At 38.3% G+C, this 19933-nt stretch overlaps 1 protein-coding gene across 7 annotated transcripts in view; it reads left to right on the forward strand.

Annotated features, from left to right (window-relative positions):
* LOC134649392 (uncharacterized) overlaps positions 1-15821 on the forward strand; it is a 102159-nt gene extending 86338 nt beyond the window's left edge. For 2 of the 7 annotated variants that reach the window (XM_063504136.1, XM_063504138.1), the window contains 7 exons: positions 4419-4528; positions 5725-5755; positions 6620-6734; positions 7902-7998; positions 12066-12150; positions 13083-13127; positions 14268-15821. In XM_063504136.1, the coding sequence (XP_063360206.1) occupies positions 4419-4528; positions 5725-5755; positions 6620-6734; positions 7902-7998; positions 12066-12150; positions 13083-13127; positions 14268-14395 (611 nt within the window). In that variant the 3' untranslated portion in view covers positions 14396-15821. Of the gene's footprint in view, positions 1-4418; positions 4560-5724; positions 5756-6619; positions 6735-7901; positions 7999-12065; positions 12167-13082; positions 13128-14267 lie in introns of those variants that run through there. The other 5 variants (XM_063504134.1, XM_063504135.1, XM_063504140.1 and 2 more) reach the window with 4 other exon arrangements.
* The last annotated feature ends 4112 nt before the right edge of the window (positions 15822-19933 follow it).

Here is a 19933-nt window from a genome sequence, read left to right on the forward strand (position 1 = left end):
GTGCCCAAGATAGAGCTGATGCTAAACCCTGGCAGTACCTAATGGAACTCAGGTCTGGTGCAACATAGACAAACGCCGTTTTAGTCATCCGACTCGTCTTGATGAGCACTTGGGAGAGCAGTACCCAAGATAGAGCTGATGCTGAACCCTGGCAGTACCTAGTGGAACTCAGGTTTGATGCAACATAGACACACGCCGTTTTGGTCATCCTACTCGTCTTGATGAGCACTTGGGAGAGCAGTACCCAAGATAGAGCTGATGCTGAACCCTGGCAGTACCTAATGGAACTCAGGTTTGGTGCAACATAGACAAGCGCCGTTTTGGTCATCCGTCACATCTTGACGAGCACTTGGGAGAGCAGTACCCAAGATAGAGCTGATGCTGAACCCTGGCAGTACCTGCAGGTTCAAGATGTGACGGATGACCTAAATAGCGTGAGCCTATGTTGCACCAAACCTGAGTTCCACTAGGTATAGCCAGGGTTCAGCATCAGCTCTATCTTGGGTACTGCTCTCCCAAGTGCTCATCAAGACGAGTCGGATGACCAAAACGGCGTTAGTCTATGTTGCACCAAACCTGAGGTCCATTAGGTACTGCCAGGGTTCAGCATCAGCTCTATCTTGGGTACTGCTCTCCCAAGTGCTCATCAAGACGAGTAGGATGACCAAAACGGCGTGTGTCTATGTTGCACCAAACCTGAGTTCCACTAGGTACTGCCAGGGTTCAGCATCAGCTCTATCTTGGGTACTGCTCTCCCAAGTGCTCATCAAGACGAGTCGGATGACTAAAACGGCGTTTGTCTATGTTGCACCAGACCTGAGTTCCATTAGGTACTGCCAGGGTTTAGCATCAGCTCTATCTTGGGCACTGCTCTCCCAAGTGCTCATCAAGACGAGTCGGATGACCAAAACGGCGTTTGTCTATGTTGCACCAAACCTGAGTTCCATTAGGTACTGCCAGGGTTCAGCATCAGCTCTATCTTGGGTACTGCTCTCCCAAGTGCTCATCAAGACGAGTCGGATGACCAAAACGGCGTGTGTCTATGTTGCATCAAACCTGAGTTCCACTAGGTACTGCCAGGGTTCAGCATTAGCTCTATCTTAGGTACTGCTCTCCAAGTTCTCATCAAGACGAGTCGGATGACCAAAACGGCGTTTGTCTATGTTGCACCAAACCTGAGTTCCACTAGGTACAGCCAGGGTTCAGCATCAGCTCTATCTTGGGTACTGCTCTCCCAAGTGCTCATCAAGTCGAATCGGATGACCAAAACGGCGTGTGTCTATGTTGCACCAAACCTGAGTTCCACTAAGTACAGCCAGGGTTCAGCATCAGCTCTAACATGGGTACTACTCTCCCAAGTGCTCATCAAGACGAGTCGGATGACCAAAACGGCGTTTGTCTATGTTGCACCAAACCTGAGTTCCATTAGGTACTGCCAGGGTTCAGCATCAGCTCTATCTTGGGTACTGCTCTCCCAAGTGCTCATCAAGACGAGTCGGATGACCAAAACGGCGTGTGTCTATGTTGCACCAAACCTGAGTTCCACTAGGTACTGCCAGGGTTCAGCATTAGCTCTATCTTAGGTACTGCTCTCCAAGTTCTCATCAAGACGAGTCGGATGACCAAAACGGCGTTTGTCTATGTTGCACCAAACCTGAGTTCCATTAGGTACTGCCAGGGTTCAGCATCAGCTCTATCTTGGGTACTGCTCTCCCAAGTGCTCACCAAGACGAGTCGGATGACCAAAACGGCGTTTGTCTATGTTGCACCAAACCTGAGTTCCACTAGGTACAGCCAAGGTTCAGCATCAGCTCCCTCTTGGGTACTGCTCTCCCAAGTGCTCATTGTGACGAGTCGAATAGCCTAAACGGCGTGTGTCTATGTTGCACCAAACCTGAGTTCCACGAGGTACAGCCAGGGTTCAGCATCAGCTCTATCTTGGGTACTGCTCTCCTAAGTGCTCACCAAGACGAGTCGGATGACCAAAACGGCGTTTGTCTATGTTGCACCAAACCTGAGTTCCATTAGGTACTGCCAGGGTTCAGCATCAGCTCTACCTTGGGTACTGCTCTCCAAGTGCTCATCAAGACGAGTCGGATGACCAAAACGGCGGTTGTCTATGTTGCACCAAACCTGAGTTCCATTAGGTACTGCCAGGGTTCAGCATGAGCTCTATCTTGGGTACTGCTCTCCCAAGTGCTCACCAAGACGAGTCGGATGACCAAAACGGCGTTTGTCTATGTTGCACCAAACCTGAGTTCCACTAGGTACAGCCAAGGTTCAGCATCAGCTCCATCTTGGGTACTGCTCTCCCAAGTGCTCCTTGTGACGAGTCGAATAGCCTAAACGGCGTGTGTCTATGTTGCACCACACCTGAGTTCCACTAGGTACAGCCAGGGTTCAGCATCAGCTCCATCTTGGGTACTGCTCTCCCAAGTGGTCATTGTGACGAGTCGAATAGCCTAAACGGCGTATGTGTATGTTGCACCAAACCTGAATTCCACTAGGTACACCCAGGGTTCAGCATCAGCTCTATCTTGGGTACTGGTCTCCCAAGTGCTCATCAAGACGAGTCGGATGACCAAACGGCGTGTTTCTATGTTGCACCAAACCTGAGGTCCACTAGCTAGATAAAAATTACGGGCGCCTTTATAAAATTACGATATATTTTTGTTAATTGATAATTATCAATAATATTTTTAATTGTCATTAAAAATTGATTTAATTTTTAATGGTTTGTGAAGCATTAACCATTAATTCTTTTTAATTTTTAATGGTTCGAAATAAATTAATATTAATGCAAATTGATGTTAATGCGAATTGACAATTAATTTTCCTTCAATGGTTAATGGTTAATTCGAATTAACCTTTTCAATGGTTAATTTTTAATGGTAATTGGGATTAACGTTCGGCCAACACTGATTGTATCTAGCAGTAAATTTTACATTCTAAGTAGGTACATTACAAACACATTGTAATTGTTTTTGTCTAGGTCGTGACTCGTGTTTCATTACGAGTTTTAGGACTTTTAGGTCTTTGCTTGTTAATTTTGCTGTTGATACTTTGAGACAAATATGCTTTAACTAACTAAAACATAACACTCTAAGAACTTTGTAAATTAATTTCTATGAAAATATTATTATTTGTATTATGTCAAGTAGAAATAAATGTCATAATTATACTAAGGAAAAAATGACAAAGCCTCCATTGACCAGAGGTGGAATCAAACCAGCGTCCCCCTTTTACCTGACAGCTGCCTGAACCACTCGGCCACGGTGGCATGGGTCGAAATTTCCAAGTATATAACAATTTCCGGCGTGCGTTGTTTAATTTAATTTTAAGTTTAATTTTTCAAATCTGTATTACCTACCAATTACTTTCCCATAAACTTCCTAAGTTCATTCATTATTATGTTAAAATATTCGTTTTTGAATAAAATGTGCTATTTTACGAGGTTTCGTGCAAAAGCTAGACAATATTTCGTCTGGGGCACTTCGCTAACTGCACAATTGCTTTGTGATTCACAGCTTTGCACGAGTTTCTATGACATTTCTATGAATAAACCATACTAAAAGTTTGGTGTATATTTTCAAAGTGAATATCTGATTAATCATATTAAGGATATCCATCCATAAGGCTTTAAAAAGTCTAGTATCATCATTGATTCCTTTTTCTTCTAAATTGTATGTCTCAAAAATCAATGATTCATATTTGAATAGATGCCAACAATGTTTACAGAAATATTAATATCGTTTAACCAAAATGAACTAAAACTATTTCATCACGCAACTTAGGACGTTGACTGCTATTAAATTCTAATGAAGATATTAAAACCGTTAATCACATCAAATGAAGCAAAAGTAATTAACAAAAACGCAAATTAAAAGTTTTATTGGATGGCCGAAAACTAAATTAGAATTAGTATTCTCATACGCTGACTAGTAAAAACGAACTTTATTGATTAGCTTGAAACTAATGGATTCCAATGTGGTGTGATCTACTATCACGCTAATTGAAAAAGTTCGGCGCTAGAATCTGTAACATTAATTCTGGTGTTGTCAGTTTTGTCAAGATTATCTCATAACTGTAACCTGTTGTTGTGAACCTTACAATGAGACATACAGGGTTATTTTTGGACCGTTAGCCATATTGTGCAAGGTGATTAGGTAGGCCATACTTACTGAACAACTTTTTCTATGGGACCAACTCCGAAATCACAAAAATTTTTTTGGCCGTTTCATACATTCTGGTCGAGTGGATGTCGACGTTTTCTATGGGAAGGCCAAATTATTTTGGGATTTCGGGGTTGGTCCCATAGAAAAAGTTGTTCAGTATGACCTACCTAATCACCTCGCATAATATGGCTAACGGTCCAAAAATGACCCTGTATGTTAATTAGTAATCGACTTTGATTTCAGCGTCGAGCATCAACGAAACATGTACGTTCAACGAGCAATGCGAGGAGGCGGTGATCATGACGGAGTGCCGCAACGACCGCTGTGCGTGCAAGTACGAGATGGTGGCGGAGGTGACCGTCGACGGTGGCGTGGTCTGTCAACGTAAGTTAGCTTTGTGATCGTCTTATCAGCCAAATGACACCCAGTACCCAAAAGGCGTCTGTGAGGATCTCCATGCCTGGTCATGCGCGGTTCTCAAACAAAGGATCTCTGAAATTTTCAACTTTTTTTTACACGACTGCCCAAAAAAAGAGTGTATTATTTTCAGCGTTTATGTTTTTGGTTATGTAAGTTTCTTTATTCATTCATCATTAAAATTCTTACGAGTACGTCATCCGGGGTGATGTTATGTACCGCAAAACCATATATTATTTTTGAATCGGATATTTAAAGGAAGGGTTTGACCACTGGTCATAAAAAAACATATGGTATTACATTATACTACTCATAGTTTTTAATATGTAGGGCCAAAGGACTGGAGCGTATGGCAGGTGCGCGCTTCCTGCAATATCCCCAAGTATTATAATTGCAAAGGTCAAAAGCGGAGCTCTGCTTAGGGCCGAAGGCCGGGAGCATAAGACAGGCTCGGTGCACGCTTCCAACTTCCCCAAGCATCTCAATTACGAAAGCCGAGCTCCGCGTAGGGAAGAAGGCTCGGAGCGTAAGGCAGGTGCGTGTTTCCTGTAACTTTCCCGTTTCTTAATTGTGAAGGCCGAAAACCGAGCTCCTTGTAGGGCCGAAGACCCGGATTGTACAAGACAGGTCTGGTGCGTGCTTCCTGCAACTTCCCCAAGTACTTATTCTCTCACTTTTCAATACGTCTGGTTTTTGGGTTCGACCTATTTAGGTTTTCAAGCACGTTTCATGCTAACATATCAAAGATCAACATGATGAAAGCTCCTTGACGGAACTAAATTACCTTAAATTGGAGGGACCTTTTAAATGGGAAAATTGTAATACATCAAGGTCGGGGGACTGCAATCGAAATATACAGGTACAGTCACGATCTTAAACGAGCCTAAACTTATTTGTTTGCTTTGCAGGGACTTATATTAAGTTAAGTTATTATTTAACTAACATAACTAAAATTATTTTTAGCTTTTCAGTTCGCTTTTATACTGCAGTCGTGTTTGTTTTTTAATTTTTAATTAATTTATTGTACACTTGGATATGGAGTGTCGCTAAAGGTGGTTATGAGAGTGATGCAACGACCGCTGTGCGTGCAAGTACGAGACGGTGGCGGAGGTTACCGTCGACGGTGGCGTAGGTTACCGTCGACGGTGGCGTGGTCTGTCAACGTAAGTTTAGTTAATACATAGGTACTTAAATACTCGTAAGCTGATCATCACCTCTCTCTCATTTCTACGTTTATCAAGGTCGTGTCCTCAGTTACTGCTTCGGAGCCCAGGCGCAAATTTTTGACTTTACCTTCTCAAATTCGCGCAGTCTTTTGCAACGTTTTTAATGCGACCATTTGTACGCATGGCATTGGAAGCGTATTTTTGTCTATGTCATCGAGAACGAGGCAACCATTTATATCTTGCTTTTATTACCTTACGTAAATGATTAGCCTTTCAATACGTTTCGCATAAGTTTTGTCAAGACGAGAAGAATTTCCACTTAACACAGCACGAAGACACATTTTGACGATTTTAAATCTGAAACAGTTGACATAAACGTGATCATAATTTGATTATAAGGGTCTGGATGATCTTGTTAAATAGATAAATAATTTCAGGCTTTTTGATAAGTCTCGCCTTGTTACCTCTGCCGTCGAATGTTTTAAAAAGAGCTGGACCGCCGTAATTTGCGATTTTCTATCTTGCTCCTTCTAACAATTCTCCTCCTAAAGCCTCAAACGTCGTAAATATGCGACACTAGGAAGTACTACATATTTGCGGCGTTTGGGATGGAAACTCTGGGGCCATGGGCGCGTGTAGCCTCTAAGTATAAGGAGCTGTCAAAGAGACTTCTGGTGACAGAGGGCTGGCCAGCGGGTCAGTATTGCCATCCAACGGGGCAATGAGGCCAGCCTTCTGGGTACCCTACCGAGCGACCACGACCTAGGCCATTTTTTTTATTTTAAGTGTTATTATGTTTTGGAAATTAACCTGTAAATTTTAGTAATTAAATTTCTAACAAGATTGAATTTTGGGATGCAGCGGAAAAACAAGTGGAACCGTCGACGAAGACAATCGACCCAGCTATGATTGGAGTACTGGTCGGGATGGCGCTGATGTTCGTCATCATCTGCGTCGTGCTCCGGCTCTTTAGCAGGTGAAATACCTATATACTAATCATAAGCGTAAGGCCTGAGTGGACGCTCGAGTTGGGCGTGCAGCGGGGCGGGGCGTGCGGCGTGCATGTTAAACAAATGCAAACGTATAGGAGCGGCCTTAGTGCACGCTGCTCAAATTACTCCTGACTCCGACGCTACGCTGCACGCCCCGCCGAACGCTCCGCTTCGAGCGTCTACTCAGGCCTTACACTAATTATTTGGTATTATACTTATAATATGTATAACCTCCATTATCCGAACTAATTTGGAACGAAACTAGTTCAGATAATCAAAATGTGGGATTTTTGGGACAATATCAACTTTTTAACCAAAAACAATACAGTATCTGGTTGCAGACATTCATAGGCTACGGTGACTGCTTACCATCAGGCGGGCCGTATGCTTGTTTGCCACCGACGCGGTATAAAACAGTATGTTATATAAAACACATAAGAAAAGTTTAGATAATTGAGGGTTCGAATTAAGTCAATGTTCAGATAGGTAATTGAGAGTTCGAACAATCGAGGTTCTACTGTACCGAAATACGAGTACCTATGAAAATGTACATCATAAAACAAAACAAACGGAATTGTTTTGCTGTAAGTAAGCTTCACTTAATAAAAACAAAATATAACTTTGTACATTACCCAATAAGCACACAAAGCTTCTTTGCTGCTGTGAATGATACGAGAATAATGATTTTCTAAGTGCATTTTTGTAGCGATATCGATAATAACCAGGGATGTTGCGGATGCAGATTTTTTGACATCCGCGGATGCAGATGCGGATGTCAAGATAGGTACATAAAAAACGTCAAATATTACATTTTAGATTTTAGTGATTTTTATTTCAAAAAACCGGCCAAGTGCGAGTCGGACTCGCGTTCCAAGGGTTCCGTACATTAAGTCCCACTCACGCTTGACTGCTCATTTCTAATAGGTTTTTTGGCTAATGACTAAATTACCTAGCAGTCTAGCACTTACGCCGATGCTAAGACGTTCCTGTACCGACCTGTACCACATCCGCATCCGCATTAAACTCCGCATCGATTTTATGCGGATGCGGATGCAGATGCGGATGTTGAAGATAATGCGGAAGTTCCGCGGTTGCGGATGCGGATATTCGCAACATTCCTGATAATAACATGTTAATAACTGCCATTTCAGAGCCCGATGGAGAGAAAATCGTACAATCTTCAACACGCCCAATCCTCGACTGATGAATGTTTCTCTGCTGAGGGAGTCCAAGCTGTTGCATTCTCAGGTACATAAAGCATTCTTTTAATATTAATAAAATACAAAATTAAATACAAAGTTACTCAGAGTAGTGGTCAAGGAAAAGATGAGGAGTAGTAGGTTAGCATGGTATGGGCATGTAATGAGGAGGGATGAATGTCATATAGGCAAAAGAATGTTAGGGATGAACGTTGATGGACAGAAAGCGGATGGAAGACCCAAAAAACGATGGATGAATTGTGTAAAAGAGGATATGAGAAAGAAAGGAGTGAGTGCTGAGGTGACGCATGACAGAGGAGAATGGAAGAGAAAAACATGTTGTGCCGACCCCACATAACGTGGGATAAGGGCAGGAGGAAAAAGAAGAGTAGTGGTGGTCAAGGAAATTGATATCTATATCATTTCGTGCCTTGTCATAGTGACATGATATCCTAGCGATAGGTAGCGGTTATCATTTTGACTGTCGGAACAAGTCGGTGCAGAGTTAGCTTAGACGGACTCTTACAATCGTATCGATTAATAAATATAAGTTATTTACACTTTTCGATTCCATTAGCGCAATTTGGAACATAGGCATTGGCTTGGTTTCAAAACATGTAGGTATATATTAAAAACTATGAGTAGTATAATGTAATACCTACTATATGTTTTTTATGATCAGCGGTTAAACCCTTCCTTTTAATACATGATTCAATAATAATATTTGGTTTTATGAGATTAGCTTTTCTTAACATATTTTGAAAATTCTTACTGTCTCAAGACTTGTTGTTTTTGTTGTTGTACCTACATATATACTTACATTGCCGTATTAACACTTAAAATGTCATTCAATAGAACTTGCTAACTATGTAAACAAACCGCCATACTAAAATTGACACTAAATGTCAATTTACTAGTAACTTTTGTTTACATAGTTAGCAAGTTCTATTGAATGACACTTTATTTTCGCTAATTGTCACCCACAGTTTCGGCTTTTACATTGGCCTCTTTTATTTTAAGATTAAGTTGGGATAGGTTTTTAATTATAAGTCAAAACTAGAAATTTTACTCCAGTAATTATGCCCAAGTCCCGGGAATAGAAGATACAACTTTTTGTTTCTCTGCCTATGTATGACCTTTAAGGCCTGCGCCAAACCGGCGGAGCGCAGCGCAGATCACTTTAAAATTATCAATGTATTTTCTTGCCTAATTTCAATTACCTTCAGGCATAAATTTAAATGCTTTGAGACCGACCTCGGAGCATCACGGAGGATTGTTACTCCGCGGCATCGAGGATCACGCTAGAGGATACCGCGGCGGTAGGCGCCGGCATGCCGCGGCATCCCCCGGCATGCGCCGAGGCCTCCGGACGAGTGCGCCGGAGTAGCGCCGGGACGACGGGGGAGAACTCGTACACACTAGTCACTAATCCCTTGTGATAGAGTACATGCGGCGGCATGCCGCGGCATCCCCCGGCCTGCGCCGAAGTGCTCTCTGGTGCGCCGGCCGCCAGCGCCGGGGCTGGCGGGCGCTCGCGGTATCGCGGGAGATTTTTAGCCCCTTTGATACTGCACGCCGTTGTATGGGAACCTTGCAATTTGTGACTATGCGCTGAAACTTGGCACAGTTGATCCTTAGGTGGTCTTGAGTTGATAGAGACCGGGAGACAACGAGAGCCAAATCATATTTAGTGGGGGGAGGGGGGGAATTTCGACGCTGCCGCGCTTCAATTGAAGCCACATTTCTCTAAAGCTATAGGTATTAGGGCATGTGATATATCATTTTCAGATAAATTGAGGATGAGGAATCTATTTTTAGAACAAAAACAATGCACTTTCTAACAAAAAAAAATAATAAAGTACAAAAGACTAAAAAAAGTATATTTGTTTTTTTTTATACTTACGATTTTTTTAAAGTATTACAGAAATCCCAAAACAAAAAATATAGTCGTAGAGCTACACTTATCTAGTTTACAAAAATATATAGTTTATTATATAAATCTGTTAAAAAATAATATTCAGCGTGGGTCAGGGTGATCTCAATGCATGATCGTCCGTGAAGTACTGTTTTAAACACACGAATGGTGAATATATTATTGTTTTAGATCTGTTAGCGCCACTTGCATCATCCCACTAACCCGGGGTTAACCGGTTAAACCTGGAGTAACCATGGTTATCAGTACAATTCGATACTGTGTTAACGGTTTACCCGCTTAACCCCGGGTCAGTGGGATAGTGCAAGTGGCGCGTAGTATTTTAAATGAAACAACGCAATGTACATTTGGAAAAATGCCGAGACAACGCGAGGAAGATGATGATGACGATCCACTGCACATACAGAGGTCTGAACATTTAAGCTGCCTGTTTTTCCAATTGAACCAGCCGCGGCACTGTTTTATGCATTTGCAGTACATATTTGCACCTGACAATTTCTAAACCTGCTTCTGCAGCAACAGGCAAGTACGTCCATATAGGCTCCCGGTTGTTGTTGCCCTTCGTACAACCCCAAATAAACGGACAGGGTAGATTTTGAGCTTGTGCCAACTGACCCTATGCACCCCTTGATAATTATAATATGGTTTTTAAAAATGCTGATATAAAGTAGCTTTGGTCTGTGGGATGTGTTCTATCTGCCGGTCTTTCTTAGTATACTGTTATTTACGGCACTCATTTACTGAAGTACACTATTCTCTTTCCTTTACCATTGAACAAAGATACCGTGTTAAAACCCGTCTTTTCTTAATTTTCTATCACCAAATATACCATTTATACCTAAGGCGGTGGCGATATCATGACAGCACACATACTGATTCATTAAATAAAGTGTGATACATTTTTCCTGTTCCTATATGCACCCACAGTTCCTCAAGCTAAGGTAAATTTTGCACATGTGCAATTGTGCAACTGCCAGTACCACCACATCACATACGTATCAACAGTACATATTATGAGTGTCGTAAAGCCTCGATCGACAGCACCAGATGCATGCACCATGATCTGAGTGTCATTTTATAAGATAGGTCAGATTTTCTGCTTTTTGAAACAAATTATAATAGGATCTCCAAGCTTAAACCAGAAGATTGTGGGTCATAACTGTTATTTCAGATCAGCATCGTATACTTCAGTAAATGAGTGCCGTAAATAACAGTACCTAAATATACTAAGAAAGACCGGCAGATAGAAGACATCCCACAGACCAAAGCTACTTTAGATCAGCATTTTTAAAAGCCATGTTATATCAAGGGGTGCATGTTTGGTGTCAGTTATTGGCACAAGCTCAAAATCTACCCTGTCCGTCTACTTGAGGTTGCACGAAGTTCAACAACAACCGGGAGCCTATATGGACGTTGTTGCCTGTTGCTGCAGAAGCACGTTTAGAAATTGTCAGGTGCAAATACTGCAAATGCATAAAACAGTGCCGTGGCTGGTTCAATTGGAAAACCCGGTAGCTTAAATTGTAACTCCAGGTTTAACCGGTTAACCCCGGGTTAGTGGGATGATGCAAGTGGCGCTAACAGATCTAAACCAATAATATATTCACCATTCGTGTGTTTAAAACACCACAACCACGCTGAATATTATTTTTTAACAGATAATAAACTATATATTTTTGTAAACTAGATAAGTGTAGCTTTACGGCTATATTTATTGTTTTGAGATTTCTGTTATAATTTAAAAATAATTGGTAATTATAAAAAAAACAAATATTCTTTTTTTAGTCTTTTCTACTTTATTCAATTTTTTTTGTTAGAAAGTGCATTGTTTTTGTTCTAAAAATAGATTCCTCGTCCTTAATTTATCCGAAAATGATATATCACATGCCCTAATACTGCTTTAATTGAAGCGCGCCCTCCCCCCCACTAAAAGGAGGTGGCTCTCGTTGGCTCCCGGTTTCTATCAACTCAAGACCAGCTAAGAATCAATTGTGCCAAGTTTCAGCGCATAGTCACAAAGTGCAAGGTGTCGTGCACTATCAAAGCAGCTTAAGCAGCTATTTACCTCGCCGGTGTGCGCTGCGCGGCGTAAATGCTCTTCGGTGATCTGCGCTGCGCTCCGCCGGTTTGTGCAGGCCTTTATGGAACACATATCTTAATTGGGTTTTAATATATTATTTCAGGACCGCCGCGGGTCCCGCGTGAGCATGCGCCCGCCGTCAAGACAGGCCAGCCAGCAGGAGCTCAGACCCCATTCACCTAGTCCAGGTACTTAGACCCATAGGTAATACAGTTTACATTTTTTAAATATTACTCTAAGTTCACTAGAAGCTGTATCTATATTGCAAGATAAACAGAGACTTTTTGAAATTGATAATATTTTAAGAGAAAAGTACCTAATGTAACGGACGGGATTGAAAGTAAGAACGACAAAAATAAAATTAGGTATTATTTCTTCGCTCCATTTCAATTTTCATTTGTTATTATATTTCATTCTCACCAATCACTGATCATTAGGTACGTATAAGTACTATAAGTGATGTCATTCTTACTGTCAGTGGCAATTTACAATTTAGAATAACATATATATTATTAGATTTGTATTTGCAATGTGGATATAGCTCTATTTTGAGTTACTGCTAGAGATGTATTGGATACCTACTCACAAAATTTACTTACAATACGATTACCTAAATCAATTTTAAATCTCAAAACACATGCTTATCGGTTGATACATAACTGATCCAATATGTCTATGATTTTATAAGATACAAAATAGATTTAATTAAAAGTTTTATTTTATCCTAAAAGCACACAGTAAATAAGTAAATTAATATACAACTTTACTAACAGTAATAAAATAAATGCAAAGCGATTGTTAATGGTAAGTTCGCTTGTATTTTGCAGAACTTTTACAGAAAGTACCAAAGATTTTACCTATGCCTACACACAATATGGAATCATCCTATGACGTATCGTTTGCTCGAAACCTTTTTACCTTTGCTATACCTTTAATTATATAATTTAATCACTCCTGATTTTATTATATTTCTATTTTGTTTTTGCTGTCGACTTTTATTTTAAGCAGGCAGCAAATTCCAAGCGATATTTGTTTTATGATGATCCCTATTCTCATAATCTACACTTACCTTTATCCTATCATTACAATGCTAACATTCATAATTTATTCCATCTACCAACAGCACGCCATCACCAAAGCCATCAGCTTCACCGAAAACCCTCAGGTTACTTTGAGTATACATTTTGCTTTATTATTACAACAGAACATCACTCTAGAGTTGGTCACCATTTTGAAATCTTTACGAAGCGGATATCAGAAAAGAGGTTCTTTATCACGGCATCACCTGTGTATTTAAAGGAAATTACCGTGAACATTACACTGTTTATTCAAAGTCCTGTAAGAAATAATATTGATGATGATGATGATGACAATGATTTTTTTTTTAATTGTATACTGCTGAACACTATATTTTGTTCCAATCAATCTTATGGTCAAGAACCTCTTAAATGCTTTACACTCATTATTGAACGTAAAATTAAGTAGAAAATAATATTGACAACTATATTGGGCTTTGAGTCAAGAAAGCAAAATTCTAAAATGAATGCAAAATCAAATTGGACAAATATTGCTTAGTATCAAATAATTTGCAGTAAAGTAAATGCTATAAAGCCTAGCTTTGTGAATGCGCCAAACTTAGCAGTGGCTTTTCCTAAGATCTACCTCATTATGTAAGAGTCATACCAACTTCAGAAAGCTATTAGATACTTCGAGTAGGTAATAGTTAAAAATCTGTACACGATTTTTTTATAATATATGTATGAAGTGCATGTTAATTACTTACCTACATAAAATTATCTTTAATCATAAATCACAGGTAGTATAGTTCGAGTAATAAAGAATATTTTGACATAATTTTCACTTTGATGAGATGAGATAAGTATATCCTGTTAGTTAGAAAATAATTTCGATTTCCATCTTGACTTAAACCTGTCTTCAGAACTTCGTATAAAACAAAACATACTCAATAGAACCATTAGATTGATTTGATATCCTATCCAAAATTACAGCATGATAGATAACTTTCGTACATGCGTTGAGATTGGCTCAAAGCATACCTTGGCTGACTGCAACTTAGCAAAATATTTCAGAATAATACTAGTATCCTATTGCTTGAATATATTCTTGCAACCAAAAGAACAATGTGCAAATAAATTATAAGGTCTTTGCACGAGCCAAAAAATCTGAAAATCTTCATTGCGTAATAGAAGATACATAAATATATGAATATAAACAATGGGATACAGTATATCCAGAAATATATTACTAATACGAATACACTTTAGATACAAATGTTGTCTTACAGGGTCTCGACGTGGATCAAGAGCCAGCAGTGGGCATTCGGCGACCTCTCTCAGGTCCGCCACTCTTCGGTCGCCAACCACTCCTGGACCCACATCAGTCACCGTGGAAATCAGACCTCCAGATGCGTAAATTATTAACAACGTTAACCAATCTAAAGTACCTAATAAAGTGAAAATTAAAATTAATAATATAGATGAAACGGTATCTAAAATTAAAACGGAATGTAATCTAAACGTGTTTCTTAAATGAAATACATTTAATGTATTTTTTAATACAGCAATATCTGTAGCACATGCTAAATAACGTAACGTGAGAACTCAGTCCAAATGTTTACAATATTTGTGATAATATTTACCAATCGTTTAACATTAAAATTAGGCTTACACTCATCATCAAAAATAAAGACTTTACTATTAGCAATAATAATCGTGCACTGTATCTATACGACAGCCACTTAAAAAAGTGCCTCTAAATCAAAATGCATAAAAGTTTGTCGCTCATGAAAATTTAAATTATAAAAATAAGATAAACTACAAAACACAAATATACTTATAAGTAATTTTCACTATAAACTAGATTATGAAGTATAACCACATACAAATCAACAACTTAATTTTCACAATCCAGATAATGTCACCTTAGATATATAGCACAATCCAACGATATTTTTAGTATTAAGTATAGTTTTAAAGTTTAGCTTTTTTAGCGTTAGAATGATCGCTTTTTGCCAACGTTTGTAGTCTCATAGTTAAATTAGTTTATTATTAATACGTAAGCAGGATGTAACGATAATTTCAGATTTCTCTTCTTTTGGATTCCTCGTAAGTGAATGCTAGATTTGTGATTCTATGCCTTAGGGTGTTAGCTTACTAAAGTTAAAAAGGTAGGCGAATGTAGAAGTAAATATTTATTTACGGGGACCATCTCCTTCACAGGAATGATCTGAATTTCGAATTAGGGTGGAATTAGCTTAGAGATGGAAGCTTCGCTTTCTACATCTATTACTACTATAAGATTATACGTAGCTTTAACTTTGAAGATGTATGTCGCTTTTAAGTTGAGGTTTCATCGAGAGAGAGAGTGTGTTGTGTCCGAAGTTATTTTTTTCTCATTATTTGTCTTTTTATATCTTAACCTAAACATGTGTAAATCGGGGAAGTTTACACATTCTAAAAGTTATATGTGCACTTTGAAGCTTGACCAAAAAATATAGGTAAACGCAAACGCACAAGCGTCAATGATTACCATAGTAGACGTTTCATCTGATATAATTATCACTTAAATAAAAACAGTGTTTAAAATTAAAGCAAGATCATATTCATCTTCATTATAATGTGGAAACTACTTCAATTAAGGGGAAAAATTGTCGTAGAATTCCACATACCTTCGTGTTTTGGTAATGCAAATAAATTATGGGATAAGCTATCGTATCGTATCTAATAAAATGTGCTCACGTCATGAAAGTAATATTTCTAACACTGTTCTAGTTATATACCTACTGAAATTATGCTGTAATTTAAATATATAAACTTTTATTAAAACCTATACTTCCGAATTTGATTTTCAATTGAACTCTCCTTGTCATTTTCAGGGCTCCAGTTTTACAACAGGCTTACTGCAAAGAGATTTTATGTACGGTTTTGGGAAATGACATGTATTTCATATAGAAGTAAAGTACACTTACGAGTTACTCGTACAAATTCTCTTACGAAAACTCAGATGTCTGAGATTTGACGTTGCCTTCTTATGGACCACATAAAACGAAGGGCATACATCAAAATATAACTTACTTTACCGTATTTGTTTAATAGTATTTTATACAATCGTGATATAATGGAGAGCTTTTCAGTCGAGTACCGTGTTTAGGCAACGAAGCTTGCTGAGTTGCCTAAGTAAAGGTACGAGATTGAAAAGCTTGATTATATCACTATTGTATACAATACTTTTTCTACGAGTCAACAAAAAAAATACTTAAAACTAGTAGAAGAATCATATATACAGGTAAAAAAACCAAAAGTATACAGCTAAGATGCGCGAGCAGCCGCGATACCTTCATACTCGTACGCGACCCGGCCCCCGCGCCCCGCGCCCCCGGCCGGTTGATCAACGAGACCTTCTCGTAACTCATGAGGCCCTGGTACTTGCCCCGCGCTTTCGATTGGTCAATCTCATTATAGTTGACTAAACTGTATCGAAATGAATATTATAGTTGACTAAACGGTATCGAAATAAATATTATAGTTGACTAAACTGTATCGAAATAAATATTATAGTTGAGTTGGGGTCCCATAGTAAAAAAAGTATGCGATTTCACTTTGGTATACGAAGTCTTAATACTCTTAATTCAAGCATTGCAGTCGACGAGTAGAAAAAATATTTTATCTGGTATTTAAATCGATTTTGATAGGCATCACCGCATCAGTATCTAATCTTGTGGCTTCTACTTACAGCGACATCTTGTGGAATTCGCTCGAACTACGTCTAAGACGGCATGATAAAATAGCAAGAAACAAGTGAACGTTACTGTTACTGTTGTTAGTTCTCTGAAATGTCACTAGATGGCACTAAGAAAACACATGTTTTTTTATGTAGTTATAGTTGACGAAATATAATTTGCACCGATTGGTCATCATAAAACTTTATCTTTACGAATAAAAAAGGAAGAGCTTTGCTGCACGTGCCATCCATATAGTTGGAATAACTAGTTATGATCAGGGGTCGGACAAAAAGTGCCGATGACGTAAAAATGACGTAATCTTGCACACAGGATGATGTTTGAGTTTGTATTTAAACTTCCGTGTGACATGTAGTAACAAAGTAGTATTAATGAAGTAACAAAATAATCGTAAATAAATCCATGGAATTAATAATACAGGTGGTAGGGTGATGTAGTGAATAAAATAAATTTCTTCGTTGGTATATCTTGATTACAGCAAGAGCAGTATACGTGTTTGTCACGTACCTCCAAAAACGGAAAATTGCCACAATATTCGAGTACAGATGACATTTTAGAGCGTTTTCTTATACATTAGTAAATATACATTTTAGCTAAATATAATCGTGAAGATACAATAGCTAAACAATAACGAAGTCAATTTATTGTTCATCTGATTGACAATGTGTCAGTCAAAAACGTACTTACTCATTTCAAGTGGCGATATCGTTTAATAAAGAGGTTGATAAATGATAAGTGATAATTGTTTATGAAAATCAAAAATACTATTTGAAATCATCCTATAAGTGGTTTGACGTCATCCGCACTTTTTGTCCGACCCCTGGTTATGATAGTACTTTGTTTTTCTTTGATAAATCTTATTCTATATTATTAATATAAAATATACAAAGTATTATTTATTAATATAAATTACTAAAAGACATAGACAGGTATATAAAACTAAAACTAACTACAATTAAAATGTTTGTTTGTTTTGTTTTTCTGATAACATTCTTTGGAGTTAATAATATTTCTTCTACTGTAATACAAGCAGACCATTTAAAGCGGTAGTACCTAATAATTATGGTTTAAAATATCAGTAATATCCTATGGTCAACTGATAAAGTAGACCCATTCTTACTGCACTATTGATAACTGTAATGGGCACTATCCTCCTAAGTCCCGATGTCCTTTTAAAAGGATAAAATCGAATCTAGTTTTGAACTACAATGGAATAAAAGAAGATTCCAAATTACAAACTGCAAAAATTACTCTAGGATTTAGGAGGAATAGGTAACGAATAAAGACCAAAAACCGAATTATTATTAAACGAAAATCTGGACTTTTAAAAATATGTCGTAAATATGTTTTGACGTATAAAACAGAGCTTTAATGCTTTATTCATGTCCACTATATGACAACATTACCCCACATGCACAGCCCGTACGTTAGCATGGAATACACATAACCATGATAAACTGTTAGTGCGATGTCTCTGAAAGAATATTATTTTTCTCAAAAATGGACGGCAAAGTCGACGTTGCCGGTTAAAAAATAGGTCGCGAAGTGCGTAGTTTATGGTCATTCAAAAAATTAAAAAGTTAAAAATATTGCAGTCTCGATTTCGGGACTGCAATGTTGCATACAAATTCCATTATTTATCGAGTTCCAAACTTTTTAAAACTCCATATCAAATGAAGGCATAGGTCCATTAAACAGCCAAACCGATGATCAGCACTTATTATTATAATGTTGGTACCGCGACTATTTAGGTGTCTCAAATACGTTGGCGTATTTTCAGCAGAAAAATACACGTCTTTTTTTTTAAAGGCGGCAAGAATTTTTTTTTAATGGTTTTACTTTATTCTGTGAAAATTAGAACGTTGCTTCTGTAAAATATTTCTATTTCTTGCACCATTTTTGAGAAAAGCACTATATATGACTCGGCTGGAAGGCTACTTGCTGACTTCGGATTCAATTAAACGGACTCCCAAGGTCGTCCGTTTAAAACGAATCCTCAGCCTGCTAGTAGCTACTTCCGAACCTCGACAATAATGTACTATTAAAGTTAATTTTTCCGGTGCTGTAAATCTTGCAGCATTGATCAAATCAGATTTTTAAGAGTTTGCTAATACGATCACCGTCAACTTAGTAGTAAACATCTTTTTAGGGTTCCGTAGCCAACTGGCAAAAAACGGAACCCTTATAGATTCGTCATGTCTGTCTGTCTGTCCGTCTGTCTGTCCGTCCGTATGTCACAGCCACTTTTCTCCGAAACTATAAGAACTATACTGTTGAAACTTGGTAAGTAGATGTATTCTGTGAACCGCATTAAGATTTTCACACAAAAATAGAAAAAAAAAACAATAAATTTTTGGGGTTCCCCATACTTCGAACTGAAACTCAAAATTTTTTTTTTCATCAAACCCATACGTGTGGGGTATCTATGGACAGGTCTTCGAAAATGATATTGAGGTTTCTAATATCATTTTTTTCTAAACTGAACAGTTTGCGCGAGAGACACTTCCAAAGTGGAAAAATGTGTGTCCCCCCCTGTAACTTCTAAAATAAGAGAATGATAAAATTTACCATGTAAACTTCCACGGAAAATTGGTTTGAACGAGATCTAGTAAGTAGTTTTTTTTAATACGTCATAAATCGCCTAAATACGGAACCCTTCATGGGCGAGTCCGACTCGCACTTGGCCGCTTTTCTTAAATACTTCTTATAATGCTCTCAATGCTCTCAGTTCATCCTTCTAATAGGGTATTTGACAATTTTTTTATGAATGGTATCAATCGATCAGGTTTGTTTTGAGGATCAAATGTCTGTATGGGACCCATTGTCTTAAAGCAATACAAAAGTCACAAATGATGGTCAGTCTGGCACCCGCACTTTACTGACGAAACGCTTCAAACAAAATGGCAATACACGATGTACGTCACCATGTAATGTTAGAAGCCGTTTCGATGTATGAAAAACAAGGAAATTGCGATTTTGTCGGTGAAATATTGCGTTTATGTATATTGTTGCTGTACAATATTTGTTTAAATAAAATGTAAGGAATTGAATGGTACCAATATTTTGTTCCTATTTGGAAGTTAAAGAAGAAAAAAAGTAACTTTAAGCCGTCTTGTATTTTTAGGGTTCCGTAGCCAAATGGCAAAAAAAAATTCACACAAAAATAGAAAAAAAAAAACAATAAATTTTGGGGGTTCCTTATAGAACTAAAA

This window comes from Cydia amplana, chromosome 7 (assembly GCF_948474715.1).
Source record: "Cydia amplana chromosome 7, ilCydAmpl1.1, whole genome shotgun sequence".
Lineage (NCBI taxonomy): Eukaryota > Metazoa > Arthropoda > Insecta > Lepidoptera > Tortricidae > Cydia > Cydia amplana.